A 14934-nucleotide genomic window follows, 5' to 3' on the forward strand; every position below is an offset into this window, starting at 1 on the left:
ATGAACAATGGTGGCAAATTGATTTAAGACAGTTTGTTGTGGCTAAAGCTTCAAAGCAAGGTAAATTAGTTAGATATTTACATGCTACCCACAAAGGAAGAATGCAAAAAGACTAGGTCAACAAATTAAGCATATTTCAGAGTGGCCAAAGCCATCTTGGAAGTATGACCCTTCACCCGCCACCCTTTCAGCTTCATGATCCTAGCTGTGTAAACACCATCTGAGATGAGGCAAACTTCTGTTCGTGTGAGCTGAACACTTAATCAACCTGTCTTCTGGTGTAACTTTATGTGTGAAATATGTGGGGGGGGGGGGGGGGGTTTACGCACACAAACATATTGGCTCTTACTAGTACTACATCACAGGAACCACATATCCTGGTCACTTCTTCAATCAATTAAAAAGAAAAATAAACAAATGAAATCAGGATTATTGCAAGAGGTACATTATTGATTACTATGGATGTGTGACTAGGAATGATCATTTAAAGAAAAAATAAATCTTCCCTTTTAAAAGTAACTTGAACCAGCACCCGGCCTGGGGTGCAGGAAACAACATAAAGTACACAATGAAAAGCAGATGTCTGCAAACACAAATTGAACGGAGGTTACATCACACAGGGTTTTTCACACATATTGAAGGAAGTTTATATGGATGGCATTGTTCTCCTTGTAAGTATGAAAAAAAAAAAAATCAACCGTGGTCGCCTAAAGACCATGTTCTACACTAAACATTTTCCATGTTCAGGAAGCTCATGCTGTAGATCAACAATGCACACATGCTCTATTGAAGTCCTACTAAAAATACAAGAACAATTATTACACCGAGATTTAAAATAAATGTTTGTATTTTTTGTCGTTTTGTTAACGTCTTGGATTCACCAAGCCCACCTGTATATGAATTAAAAAAGAAACATTGCCCCCTACTGTGAATGCTAAGAGGTGCTGTCGATAAGAGGGCCAGATGGTGCGTTTATGGGTTCAAAAGTAAATGATGAGTAAATGATGATGACATAAACAGAAGGGAAAAGTAATATAAAATGTACTTCTTATGATTTTTTGATCCCGATAAAATGATATTATCTGACTACCTGTACATTTTTTATATTGTTTGTCATGTATTCTTATAAAAATTATTGTTAAAGGACCCAATTGATTGTTCATGAAGGCATCTGCCTTTTTAAACTCTTTTAAGGATTACTCAAGAAATGCTGATTTGCGTTTTTAGACACAAAGAGGAAAATATTCCACAATGTACTTTAATAGAAATGTAAGTAAAATTGCGTGCTGAGATTTTAGTTAAAGGGATCATCTGACCAGGATAGTCACATTTTTACAAACAAGCTCAATTTATGTTTCTTTTTTTCTTAATCAGGAAAATTATATTAGCTTGTATTTTCAATTATATCAATTAGTTTTGGAGAAATCAATAAAAAAACGACTTTAAAACCACCTCCAGGAAATGAGCAATATGACCACGCTCCCCTCCCCTATTTCTTGGTGGGAGTCATGGGACGCACCGGGGATTATTTGTCCATTCCAAATCATTTAAACACATCTGTAATATTGTGACAATGACAGGGATCAGTCGGCCCCAAAATATATGTGGACATCTTTACTAAGCCCCACTTCAACCTCTGACGATATCACAAAACAATAAGCCTTTCCATGGCTAACTTGGCTAAGAGCAAGTAATCAGCAGCCTACGTACAGCCTGTTTTCTTCCATAAGATACTCAAACACAATGTGCTCTGAGAGGCTTTTCGTAAGATCAATTGTTCATAGGTCATTATATATTACATTTAAATCTGTAAGGATTGGCTTGACTTACTTTTTTCCCAAACTCCAATTCTGCCTCGACAAGCCACGGGAGCTAGCAGAAGCTAGCGAGAGCTAACAGACATGGCTGCCTGCCAATCTGCCTATGGAGATATAACAAAACTTTAGCGTCGCTAAATGTCCAAAAACTCTGACGAATCACCACCCAAATTCATATGCACATTCCTACTATTGTCCACTTCTAGGAAGTAGGAATGCGCACATGAATTTTGGTGGCAATTAATCACAGTTTCAGACACTACAGTTGACAGCACAACGTGACAAACCAAGACAACAAACAATACATATTACAACGCTGGCCTCCTCACTATGATGTACATGCTGAGATAGAAAAACCAAGCCAAGCTACAAAAGAGGGTGGGCCAATCTGTGGCTTTAGTCACCCCCCCCCCCCCAAAAAAAACAAAAAAAACACTACAGATTCTTTTATGAGGGTGAATTTAAGTGGTGACATAATTTTTACATACAGACCTGTAATATAGGCTAAGTGCCAATGTTCAGCCCACTCAAGTGTCCCTTTAATGTTGCAATCTGTTAGCTAATAACAAAGAACAAATCTTAACGTAGAATTTCCGAAGGTGTTGAAAGTTGCAAGACAACACTTGCTTTGGCAATGACTCACTTTGCGGTCAAATTATGGCAATTAAATGTGATCTTTCAGGTAAAAAAAATAAAATAACAAAGGTCCAGACGTGTTAATGTGAAACAACCCGAGAGCGCCGCGAGTCTTTGAAAGTGCGAAGACAAATGAGCCAACCCATCACATCTTGGCCTTGACTAAAAGTTACATTAGAAATTTCCTCACGTTTGGTCATTCTTTTTTTTTTTTGGTTCATTTGTTTTTAATTTTTGTCATATTTGATAGCTACATCGTTAATGGAAATATTAAAAACTACGAATGAGGGGATATCTAATGTTCTGAATTTTGTTCTCAAATTCTGTCGGTTCATTTTCATTCTGAAACAATACAGAGTGCACTACTTGGCTGCAACCAGCAGAGGAGCTGTGGCTGTATCTAATCCAAACATTAGTTCCCATTTTCCCCATAGTCGATAACTGTAGTTCTACACCACTGCAAACGACCATGAAAATGATAAATATAATGTTAAATTAATACCACTCTCTGACAAATTGTGATTGTCAACAAATAGCTGCTATGTCAACCAATGGCGAGCAGACACTTACAAAGCGCAAAACCTAACAGCATGTTGATTTATTTTGATTGCATGATTGTACAAGAGGGCGCACTTGCAATATTTCCTTTTGTTCTCAACCTTTTCACCACGATCTCCCCTCATATTTGGGAGAAAAGTCTGGAATCATTTTGCTCTCCTCTGTGATGTGGGACAGCAGGCGCATAGACGCAAAACACACGCGCACACACACATGCGCGCACACACAGAATGGTCTCTTTGGATCCCCAGGTACTCAGTGGAAGGCCTTCAGGCAACACACACGCCCACACACACGCACATGCTAAAACTACAGTGAAATGCACACACATGCATGTGCACACGGCCATGTGCATGTTTATCTCCGTGTTACAAGCGACATGTTTACTCCAAATGTTACTGCCTTGGTAGCTTAGCGAGGGGAGAGCCTGGAGGTAGTCTGGGATGGCGCCAGTCTTTGAGGAAGAGGAATGTATCAGAGAGCAAGTAAACATAGCATGAAAATTCTCACACTCTTTGACACACACACAAAAGTCTTCAGTGCTCCTGCAGGATGCCGAGCGCTTCATTTGGGAAATTCATCAACATTTCTCCTGAACATAAAGGTAAATTTATGGTCTTCTTTGGATGTGCATCTGTGTTCCATATTGAATGTCCTTGTGCGGGCCTTGAAAACTGGAAATGTGACAAGCTAATGGGTGTCTGCCTATATCTGCCGCAGCATCGTTAACTTCGAATGATTGCTCGACTTTTGGCTTGTGCTATGCTTTCACGCTGTGGGAGTATCACTTGCACAACTTGACACTACACGCGTGCTTATACAATACAATACAGCTTTATTTATATAGCGCATTTCACAACAGCTAGGGCTGTAGCAAAGCACTTTGCATACATCAACAAAATAGCAATAATATATTAATATCATATAATAATAATATATAACATTCAGCTGCAGGGACAGGACGACTGGTTGCAATTGAAGGAAAGATGAATGTGGCCAAGTACAGAGATAACCTGGAGGAAAACCTCTTCCAGAGTGCTCAGGATCTCAGACTGGGCCAAGGTTCACCTTTAGACAGGAAAATGACCCGAAGCACACAGTTAGAATAACAAAGGGGTGGCTTCAGAACAACTGCGACCATTCTTGACTGGCCCAGCCAAAGCCCTGACATAAACCCGATTGAGCATCTCTGGAGATACCTGAAAATGACTGTCCACCACCGTTCACCAGCCAACCTGACAGAACTGTTGAGGATCTGCAAGGAATAATGGCAAGGGATCCCCAAATCCAGGTGTGAAAAAATTATAGCATCATTCCCAAGGAGACTCCAGGCTGTACTAGCTCAAAAGGGGGCTTCTACTCAATACTTAGCACAGGGTAGGAAAACTTATGACCTTATGATATATCAGTTTTTCTTTTTTAATAAATATGCAGACATTTCTACATTTCAGTTTCTTTCTGTCAAGATGTGGTGCTGAGTGTACCTTAATGAAACATAAAAGAAATAAAATGACCTTTTTGTACAATAATGGCTGCAATGACACAGAAAGTGAAAAATTTCACGGGGTCTGAATACTTTCCATTACACACAGTATGTGTATAATATATATCTATATATCTATATCTATATCTATATCTATCTATATATATATATATATATATATATATATATATATATATATATATATATATATATATATATATAGATAGATATATTAGTGCTGTCAAGCAATCATTTTTTTCTAAACTAATTAATCGCAAAATTTTCCATAATCGATCGCGATTAATCATGTTTTTCGACTACATTTTTTTACAAAGCTTGAAACCGACATTTACTTGAGTAAAATCTTGTAATTAATGTGGGGAAAAAAAAGTATATTTCGATTCAAAGACTGTTCTAATGGCTTTCTTTGATCCTTGAATAGGATTCTTTTCCTGTAAAATACAACAGTTGAACGATACACCAAAGACGTCCAACTAATATGTTTTTTTTTATTTGGCTGTGCAAAGTGTGCAAATTATTCTGGATTTCTCCAGTAAATCTACGTAAAAGTCCATCTTAGCGCCAGTGACTCTCCTCTAAGTTTGGCTGCACGGTGAGCAGAGGTCAGCTGCTACAGGAAGTAAATAGAACTGAGTTAACTGAGTGGATGTTGTTTCCATGCAGGCTCACACGGGTGCCAGCTAGTCTCCATGGATGCGCTGTGCTGTTTGCTGGCGTTGTCGTGTGTTTTTGCTGTGGCCTCCACAACCACTATTGCCGACATGGACTACGGCGGCATTCCCTTGTGGATCGACCGCTTGCTGGGCGAGCCCAGCGTGCTGAGCCTGCGGGGCCGCATAGACACAGCTTGGTACCGAGCCAACACCCCCCAGGCCTGCCCACAACAGTGTGACTGCCCCATTCAGTGGCCCACGGCACTGTACTGTGACCACAGAGGCCTGGCGGATGTCCCGGAGCTCTTACCGGCCAGAACGCAGTACCTGTTTCTTCAGGTAGGAAAATGCTTGAGAAGGTCATCTTCTATTTTACATTTCAGCACTTCACTTTTTTTTTTTTTTACTTCTTCTACAGAGCAACAACATCTCCTCCCTCACCGTCTCATCTCTGGCAAACTTCACCGGACTCCAGTGGCTCATTCTGGACCACAACCATTTGAAAAGTGACCAGCTGGACCGGGGTATCCTCCAAAGCCAGACCCAACTGGTTTATCTTTTTGCCAACCACAACCATCTGAGCTCAGTGCCCCGTAATCTGCCGGATGGCCTCAAGCAGCTCCGACTGGCCCATAACCAAATCAGCAGCATCGGGCCCGAGGCTCTCAGGAACCTGAAGAACTTGACAGTGCTGCTTCTGCAGGGAAACATATTGAAAACCATCAAAGAAGGAGAGCTTCGAGGTAGAAGTGTCTTCCTTTTTCCTGTTGGCTGATGTTCCTCTTATTTTAGGTTTGCTTTAGACCACGAGAGGTTCAAAATAATCAGAAACGCCTCTTACAACAACGGAGTGCAATAATATAGCACTGAGCATGTACACATGTCTTTCAGGTCTTGTTAACTTGAACTTGCTGGACCTCGGTGGGAATTCCTTCTCGTCAGTCCCCAGACATTTACCAACCTCAGTGCAGCAGCTTTATCTGTCCAACAACTCCCTCTCAGGGCTTGATGAGGACAGTTTCCTGAGACTTGGCAACCTCGCGTACCTTCGCTTAAGCCACTGCTACCTGAAAAGTGACAATATTCACCCCCAGGCCTTCAACCTCTCTACCCTGGTGGAACTGGACTTGTCCTACAACAAATTTACTAGCATCCCCGCAGTGCCCACCACCCTGCAGCACCTCTACCTGGAGGCCAATGAGATACAAGGTGAGTTGTGCATAAACACAACACATCTGCCTGTTTGTGACTGAATTTATCTTTGTCTCCAGAGACACAAATGTCTACTCATGAGGCACTTTTTGTGGAAGAGCATTTTACTTTCTTCAAGCATTTTTTTTTTTTCCCTTTAAAAATCCTAAGGCATTGTAACTTATTAAGATTTAATTGCTGGTTATGAGAAAGTTGACATTAATTTGACACTTTGATTTGACACTAGTAAATTACAGTTCTCTTATTCATCTTGCGTTCGTGGGATAAGAACTAAACGGAATAATTCATCAACAAAATGACAATGACATCATTTTCAGCTGGAGACCGGAAGTTAGTTTGAAGCGCAAGTAGCACCTTGGCTATTGAATTATGTGGACTGAGAAATTGTTGAGAGCGAAGGATTTAATCATTCAATCCTGTGTTCATTATACCATGATGGAAAACATGCGGAGGCCATCAGAGTAAGTGTAGTGAAGCGTAAAAGCATTTTACATCAACTTCTTGATGTGAAAAAGACCTGAGACCGACAAAAAGAAATCCAGATCAGATCACAACTCGGTGAGTACACAGAGATAATGAGGCTTGTGATCATGGTTTATTATGTACAGTAGCTTTTTCGTACATGTGAGGTAATTAAACACCTAGGTTGCCGTTGCTGAATATTTACTAACTGTATGGTTATCTGAGTAAAATAAAGCGGGCAGGAATTGGTGTACATACATCGCAATCGACAATTTGAATAATTTCAACAAAAGTTAATAATTGGAAATGGAAAATGTTGCGATTAATTATTTAAAAAATATCGCTTGACAGCACTTGACAGCACATATATATATATATATATATATATATATATATATATATATATATATATATACATATTCTGGCCCTGCAACAAAGTTAGGTGGAGTGGTGCATAAATCCCATGAGCAAAGAGGAGAGCAAGGGGAGGGGATGTTGTATGATGAAGGAAAAAGTAGGTTTGCACAAGAAAAAAGAGATTGGTATGAAAACATCTGTGATGGTTTTAGACTAGAGGAAATGGTGCCAGATGAGCGAGAAGCACATGCTGTTCTACTTTCTATTCTCCTCTTTCCACTTTCTCGATCTGCTCTCCATCACTCTGACCTGCTGTCGACTGGATTTCAACTTTACACTGCAACTGAGTACAAAAGAAAACCTTTTGTCACCGAAGTAATTTGGCCTCAAAGACTGTGGTGAGGAAAGTGTCTGCTTGTCTCCTCGAGCAGGGAGTCGAGCAGACAGCAAAACACTTCCATGATGACACACACCGCAGAGGTTTGTTCGCAAAACCACCGGTGGCCGCGCCAAAGCTGGTCTTAGCCGAGAGCCGCGCTATGACTGAAAGCGCCTCCATTTCACGGCCTCCATTTTAACCACAGCACCTGTGAGGTGTAATAGAAAACACAGAGTGGGTGAGAGGAAATGTTGCCCGAGTTCTTCTAATGAACACACAGAGCATGGCACGAAACCAAAGGCTTTGTCACCATGACATAATGCCGAATCGATCATTTAATAACAATGTGTTCACTTTAGACTTCAACGTGACTAGTTTCTGCAGAGAAGTGGGACCTCTGGCCTATTCCCGGTTGAAGATCCTGCGACTGGACGGTAACAACATGTCACACCGGCATCTCCCCTCTGACTGGGTCTACTGTCTGAGAGTGATTCAAAGTATTTACATTTGAATGTGAGAGAAAAGGAAAAGGAAATAAACTCCTCATTAGAATCCTTAATCTGTCTCAGCATGTTATTTTGGCCTCCTATTCTGACACCAAGTGTGACATGCTGTCTTATGTCTGTCTGAATGGAATAGTACATGTAGTGGTGTAACAGCGATGTCAGTTTTGGCGCCATGACAAACATTTAGGAATGGCAAAACTCAGTAGCGTTCTCCGGGGAGACTGACTCATTCGGTTGGGCCAAAAGCCACAGCAGCGGCGCAAAGAGGTGAAAGTCATCTGCAAACGTTGCAAACTGGCTCTGGAGAGCTTCGGTGAATGCGTTACATCTCATCTCGTAGCCGCACCAATACAATAAATCGGCAAATGAAAAAGTCAAGGATTTGGGGCCGTGATAGTTTTTTCCTTTTCAAAGGGTCCCAAATGTAGCCATTTTGAAACTAGATTTTCATGGGCCCTTACAATCGGCATCATATTTTCCCTGTCGACAGATAGTTTAACGGCAGTCACATCAGGTGTGTCTACGGAGCTTCTATGTTCTAATCCGTCCCACCTTTTGTGGCTGTCATGAAAGACGAAATAACAGAGAAGCGTCATGAAACAAAACAAAATCGTAACATCGAAACCTCGGTTTATTCATTTAATGCTTTACAAGACTGCATTCTTGCAAACTGAGGTTATAATCCCCATTCAAGTGAATGGAAATGAAATGCTGCAGGGGTTGGCATGTCACCTTGGAGTCTTCCGTCATGAAATGGCTGCGGTGCGGAAGAAGTCTGAACTCGTCTTGATGAGAGAAGATGGCCAGTGTGCTGTGACGGGCCTTTCCTTCACCTTGAAACTCCTCCTCCTCCCTAACTGCGCAGTCTCTGCTGGAAAGAGACTGAGGACTTGGGTGCCATTGAAGGTTGAACATGAAAAAGTAAACATGCTCCCCGCTAGCTTTTCCTTTATAGTCTTACTGCATAAGAGGAACTTTCCTTCCTTATAGCTAATTGTCCACGAGTAATTAACCAACTTGTTCTCGACTTCCTCCTTTGCTTTTCAGGTTTGCCCAATAACATCTATTACACGCACTTATTTCCTTTTTGTATCTATTGTTTCAGGACAGTCATGTTGCAACGTTTATGATGACATCTACTGCTGACATCATGCACGCGCACAGACATCTCATATAACAGGGTACATTTGTCTTATGGTTTCACCGAGTGTTACTATGTTTCTCTGGCACCTGTATTACATCACTGACGGTGTCATGGTACATTTGCCTGACTTCAGTACAGGCTGTGTGAGTTCAGCTCCCACTCAGTGACAGTGTGAACAGGAAAACCTGTATAGAAAATGGAAGGAAAACTTTGGTCTGTGTTACAATGTGTGTGCCGTATCTTTAACATGAATCATGAAACGAATCAAGATCTCCACACTTCAAGCGGAAATCAAAGCCCTGAGCATTTGTGATGTCATTTTCAGTCGACAGAAGTGACAAAATGGCCGCCTCCGGAGAGGGCTAAAAATAGGTGGATTAATTATTCTTCCACAAATGCAATATTTATCAGAATGCCTTGTTCCAACTAGTGGGCCTGCATAGAACATATTCTTGAAGAAAATATTTTGGGTTGACTTCCACTTTAAGGTCTGCTTTTATGCCTCATTGTCCATCAGATGTAGGGAGAATCTTTGTGACGGTCGGTAAAGTGCCACAAACTCTCAAAAGATTCACTCTCAAATAACCAATTTGGATACGGATCATGGCAGCAAACTGAGGGAAAAAAATCATTTGGCATTGTTTATGCTGTGATCCCAGTCAGGCCTTATCAATCCAGGGTGTAGTCCGCCTTTCGCACAAAGTCTACTGGGAATGCTCCATCTCAGCTCGTGAGCCTGATCATGACAAGTGGTACAGAAAATGGATGGATGCATGGCGGTAAGGCCTCAGCTTTGGATTTGTCCACCTCTTACCCAGCCTCAGCCACCTGTGCTCCCGCATAGACCTGGATTTTGTCTCTGGTATGTCTCCATCCAAGAGCAATAGAGCTGTCGTTAACAGTTGTGGTTAGACTTTCCAAAGTCGCCACTTCATTGCCCTAACCAAGCTCAGCCTCTGCCACCCAAACCGCTGACTTGTTGCTTTAACACGTTTTCTGTCTCTCTTGGATAATGTCTCTGACGGGAGCTCACTTTGGACTTCTTCGGTCTGAAAGTCTTTCTGTTCTGCCCTGGCCAGACTGAGCGCATCAACCAAGACTTGGACAGCGCCCTTCCTTGCACATCGCATGCTAACTCTTGCATCTGGAGTCCCCAGTTAGCAAGGATCGAGAAAGCCCAAAAGAGCCTGCCTTGTGTTCAAGTGTTGCGAAAGTGATAAAGCTTCGGTGGAAACTGACAAAGCCTGAAGTGATCGTTTTCCTGCTTGACTTCCATCTGCTTAAACTATCTCAGAACTGTCAGGTCAATGTCAGGCCATGAGGACCTCTCAAAGTGCACTCCAGGTGACACGTGTTGGTACTGTACAGTTCTCCGTATTCTTAACATGACTTCTTTCTTTCCATGAGCAATCACATATGAAAACAACAGTGGGCATTCTTCCTTGTGTGTAGTTTGATGGTAATGAAGCACTCATACGTGGCATCGGAATTCACTATCAGTCGGGCAAATGACCGAAAAACAGATTTGTAGGGCACAGACAGAACGCTGTAAGGTAATAAAACGGAACTCGACCAACATTAAGAGAAACATAAAATCGTGCCAAAGTTCAAATCAACCGCCATCAATATTTTCATTAGTGCGTTAACTTTTCTGACGATGTGATCATGTGTCATCTAAACATAGCGGGAATCACTGTTTTTCTGTCTGCGTCTTACACAGGATGACTAAATCAGCCACATCCATACTTTCCAGGTGACACCATGTCCTCTTAAAAGCGTTGCAAAGTGCTTGTGATGGTCTGAGCAGGCTCACATTGTCTGGGCCAAGTCCCACATGAGGCACCGGTCTCATTCTAAACTGGATTTATCTTATTGATTACATGACACAAAAGGCTGTTGACGAAAACTCCTCCACTGCTAAAAAAGAGTTGGCAAGAGTTACCGGGCTAGTGTTGGACTCTGTGGCTGTCAAGCCTTACACGTTAAAAGAGTATATCTTGTCAGTTCCACTAAAACAAAGAAATAAATGTCGGCATTAGAGGTTAATAAGGCCACTTCAGAGGAGCTGGGAGGTGGTCCAACTTTTCCAACATGTTTTTCTCTCCTATTAGACTTGGTTTTACTGCGTTCTCATTAATTCAGTCTTCAGCAACGCCAGACTACTGCTGCATCCCTCCAAAAGGTTTTTGTTCCAGATGTCAGATGTTTATGCTGCGAGAGGAAGCGCTGCAGGGGCGTATAACACATTACAAGCTAGCTGTGTGGTACATCAAGTCAAGGTGCTTCATTTTCGCAATTTTAGCTTTTGACCTTGTACATCAGGGGTGGGTGACTCCAGAGCACAGCTTCAGAAAAGAGGTGAACCGTGATTGGTCGTTATCTGAGCCCTGAGCAGTTGTGATGTCATTTTCAGTCGGCAGAAGTGACAAAATGGCCGCTCCCTGAGATGGCTGAAAACAGGTGGATTTTGCTGCTTAACTCATATTTCATATTAATCATATTGCCTTGCATTCAACTAGTGGGCCTGCATGGAACATATTCTTGAAAAATATGTTTGGGTTGACTTTCTCTTTAAGAGAAGCAGATTTGCAAAAGAGTCAAAGCCAATATGATCAGGTGAATATGCTACTCTTGCATTCTCTTCAGATCAGTACATTTGGCCTATAAACAATAATAAAACCTGTTTCTTCAGAAGTCTCTCCCACAAGGACTCATTGCCATGGGGATGACCTATTCAGACTTTTAAAAACAGAATAAATCTGCCCGTTTTCCTCTGAAGGGTTGAATTATACCTTCCAAACCTGCAGTCAAAACAATCTGCACGCAGAGAAGCTCCTGTGGTGTCAGAACAACACTAAAAATCCACTGATCGCTCAGGAGCCTCATGTATAATATACAAACACGAAGCATTCAGCTTAGACATGACCACAACCAAAGACAAAGCTCTTTTGTCCACAAGTATTTGCTGTTATGTTCACACTGTTAATGTTTCCAGATGCTTCTTTGTCGCTCCTTGATTTGGTTCTGGAAAACTGTGGCAAAGTTTAGCAAGCTAAGCAACTTTAAATACTGTAGAGGGCAATGTTAGTTCTAACGCCATGATTACCCTTAGTAAAAGGAACACACAAAATGTTATTGGCAACAAAAACAACGCTATGAAAAATCTGGCCTAGAAAGATGCCAGTTGCTGAGCCCTGTTGAGCCTGATTTCTGCTGTTGTGAATTTTTGGTTGAACTTTGGACTGTATTTCCCTTATTATTTTACAAATTTTGAGGCGTTCAACTACCATGAAAGTTTTGAGCGTTTACTATATGCCCATCAAGAGAAAATGACCTATGCCTGTAATGGGACCAAAAGGCAAAACAAAATATCATTTGAAGCTCGCAACAACAACTTTTCCATCGAACATGGAAGTCTACATTTTACTTGTTGTCACGGAGACCAAATGTACTCGGTAGAAGAATATATTTTTTCTACCTGTAGAAAAGTGAGGCACATTGAATCTACATTTGTATAATATTTTGTAAAGTTCAAAATTGTCTTGCATTCCTATGAAACACATTATTTTCACCTTACATAACTTTAAAAGTTAAAACAGATGGTAAGTTCGGACACTGGTTGAACATTAGCAAGCACGTGTTATTTTTTTCTGGAGCAGAGATTTTCTTGACTTTTAACATTCCTCCTCAAATCACCAACAATATTATTGGACTGCGTGTGTGTGTTACCTTCCTGTCATAAGATCAGGTAGCCTTTTTCCATGACTTGCACAGTTGTTGAAATGAAGGTTTGAATCAACTGGGGATTTAAAGATTTAGCTTCTGCTGGATTTTCCCTTCATTAATGGTGTTTTACATAGAAACGTGTTTAACAAGCCCGTCTAACACCTTTCACCAGAAAAAAAGTGGGCTGATTGAGCCTCTCTTCATCCTGAAGAGTTTCGAGCTCAAGACAAGGTGAATTGTGTCCATGTATGAATATTCTGTACACATTTATTTGTTTGTAAGAAAAAGAAACAATGGTAATGCTGACTCAGCAGTTTAATAAGCTATACTGGTCCCACTGGTCCATTATGGTAATTAGAGCTTTGTAATGCGCATATACAGTATATAAAGTATATTGGCAGTACTCAGTCACAGCTGAAATACATTCTAATAAGGGAAAAGGCTTACATAGATGAACAATTGTTTATTTCTCTACTGAGCTGATTGTACAATCTTTGCTGTGTATAAAAGGCAACACACTTTTTTTTTTTTTTTTTTTGTGGCAACAATTAAATTTTGGACTGGCTTCAGAAACAGTATACTTGAAACAATGCGCCCAAGACACAAGTCACGGAACACATGAGCGTCACACAGTCATCGGGTCTATTCATGTAACTGTTTATGACGAGTCAACTGTCAGGCTGTAGATTAAAAGCCTGCATAGATGGAGGTGACGACATCAGAATATGAGAAGAACCCAAACAGACTGTTTTATGGCTATGGGTTTTGACTACTGAATGATATTCAAATGTGCCGTCAGATTCACCAACTGAATTACAAGCACATGCAAATGTTTTTTTTTCTTTCACCACTGTTGTCATTGGGTAAATTTAACATGCAAAACAGAAGGCATCTGTGTAATGAAACAAAACAAAAACAAAAAACATCAACTACTGATTGAAAAAATAAATAAATAAAATAAAAGTACTTGCTGTGAATTTTTCTCATTCGCTACCCACAAAGGTCATCATCTTTGTTATTATTATTATTATTATTTATTTTTTATTTTTTTATTCAGTCGTGTGTTTATTGTTGTCCATACGACTTATCATGTTCTGGGTGACAGGGAATCGGGAGCCTATACCAACTCACTTAGAGGGAGCCAGCGAGAGAAAATTGCTCTTTGACCCATTTCCAGTTGATATAGCTGAACTAGGACCTGGAAACTAAAGAATAAAAAGCAACAAATCGTCTTCGCTTTCATCAGACATGAATTCTCCTGTCATATTCCACAAGACAAACAGTATTGCATTTGTGCCAGCAGTCAGTGATTTATAACAAAAATATTTTGTGTTTTTTATATTTTTTTGTAGGCAGACATAGTGACATGACTAAAATGCTGAGAGTAAGCATTTTAACAGCCAATACTGTTGGCTCACGGACTTCAGAGACGTGGATTTTGGCCTTTTTGCAAGGCCAATTGGGTGCGGCATGAAAAAGACAAGAATTTTCACACACAGCTCACAGGATGTGATGTTGTCTCATCTCAATGTGTGCAACATTTCGGTACAACACACATGACACTATCAATGATGGAGAGAATATAACTTCCTCTCCTCTGTTTTCTTTCTTGCCCCAAGTCCAGCTCATCTTTAAATCACCGAGCAAGACAACACAAACTGCTTTGTAGATGACAGAAGAACCTCTTGTCGGATGGCTCTTTGATTAATATAAACATTTTGCTATTTTGGACCATAGCTTGAACCCCCATCACTCGTCATCTCTTTGGAAAGCAGCTGCTTCAGTATGTAATAGCGAGCAAAACGGCCGCAGCTTTGAATGTTTCCTGCAGTAAAAGCAAGTGTGAGCCCTCAATAAATATCGCTGCTCTAGAATCAACAGGTAGAAGCTCAGCGCAAACATTCAGCGCTTTGTTGTCCATCTGCGTGGATTTGAGCACTGCGAGCTAGACGACTCGCATTCCGAAGGCCATGTGACACA

General features: G+C 40.9%; 2 protein-coding genes across 6 annotated transcripts in view; one reads left to right on the forward strand and one right to left on the reverse strand.

The window, feature by feature from the left end:
- Positions 1-14934, reverse strand: part of fmoda (fibromodulin a) — a 49130-nt gene that overhangs the window by 6203 nt on the left and 27993 nt on the right. For 2 of the 5 annotated variants that reach the window (XM_086040295.1, XM_086040289.1), the window contains exon 3: positions 1831-1921. The exons of the other annotated variants lie outside the window; for them this stretch is intronic. The gene's annotated coding sequence lies outside the window, so the exon portion shown is untranslated. The remainder of the gene's footprint in view (positions 1-1830; positions 1922-14934) is intronic. 5 annotated transcript variants of the gene reach the window in all.
- Positions 3330-8115, forward strand: LOC147142313 (lumican). The gene is made up of 5 exons (XM_086040286.1): positions 3330-3615; positions 5179-5507; positions 5587-5911; positions 6060-6377; positions 7938-8115. Exons 1-5 carry the CDS (start codon positions 3564-3566, stop codon positions 8087-8089), a joined length of 1176 nt encoding a protein of 391 aa, XP_085896412.1. The 5' UTR covers positions 3330-3563; the 3' UTR covers positions 8090-8115.

This window comes from Filicampus tigris, chromosome 9 (assembly GCF_054856515.1).
Source record: "Filicampus tigris isolate MCC_2025a chromosome 9, RoL_Ftig_1.0, whole genome shotgun sequence".
Classification (NCBI taxonomy): domain Eukaryota; kingdom Metazoa; phylum Chordata; class Actinopteri; order Syngnathiformes; family Syngnathidae; genus Filicampus; species Filicampus tigris.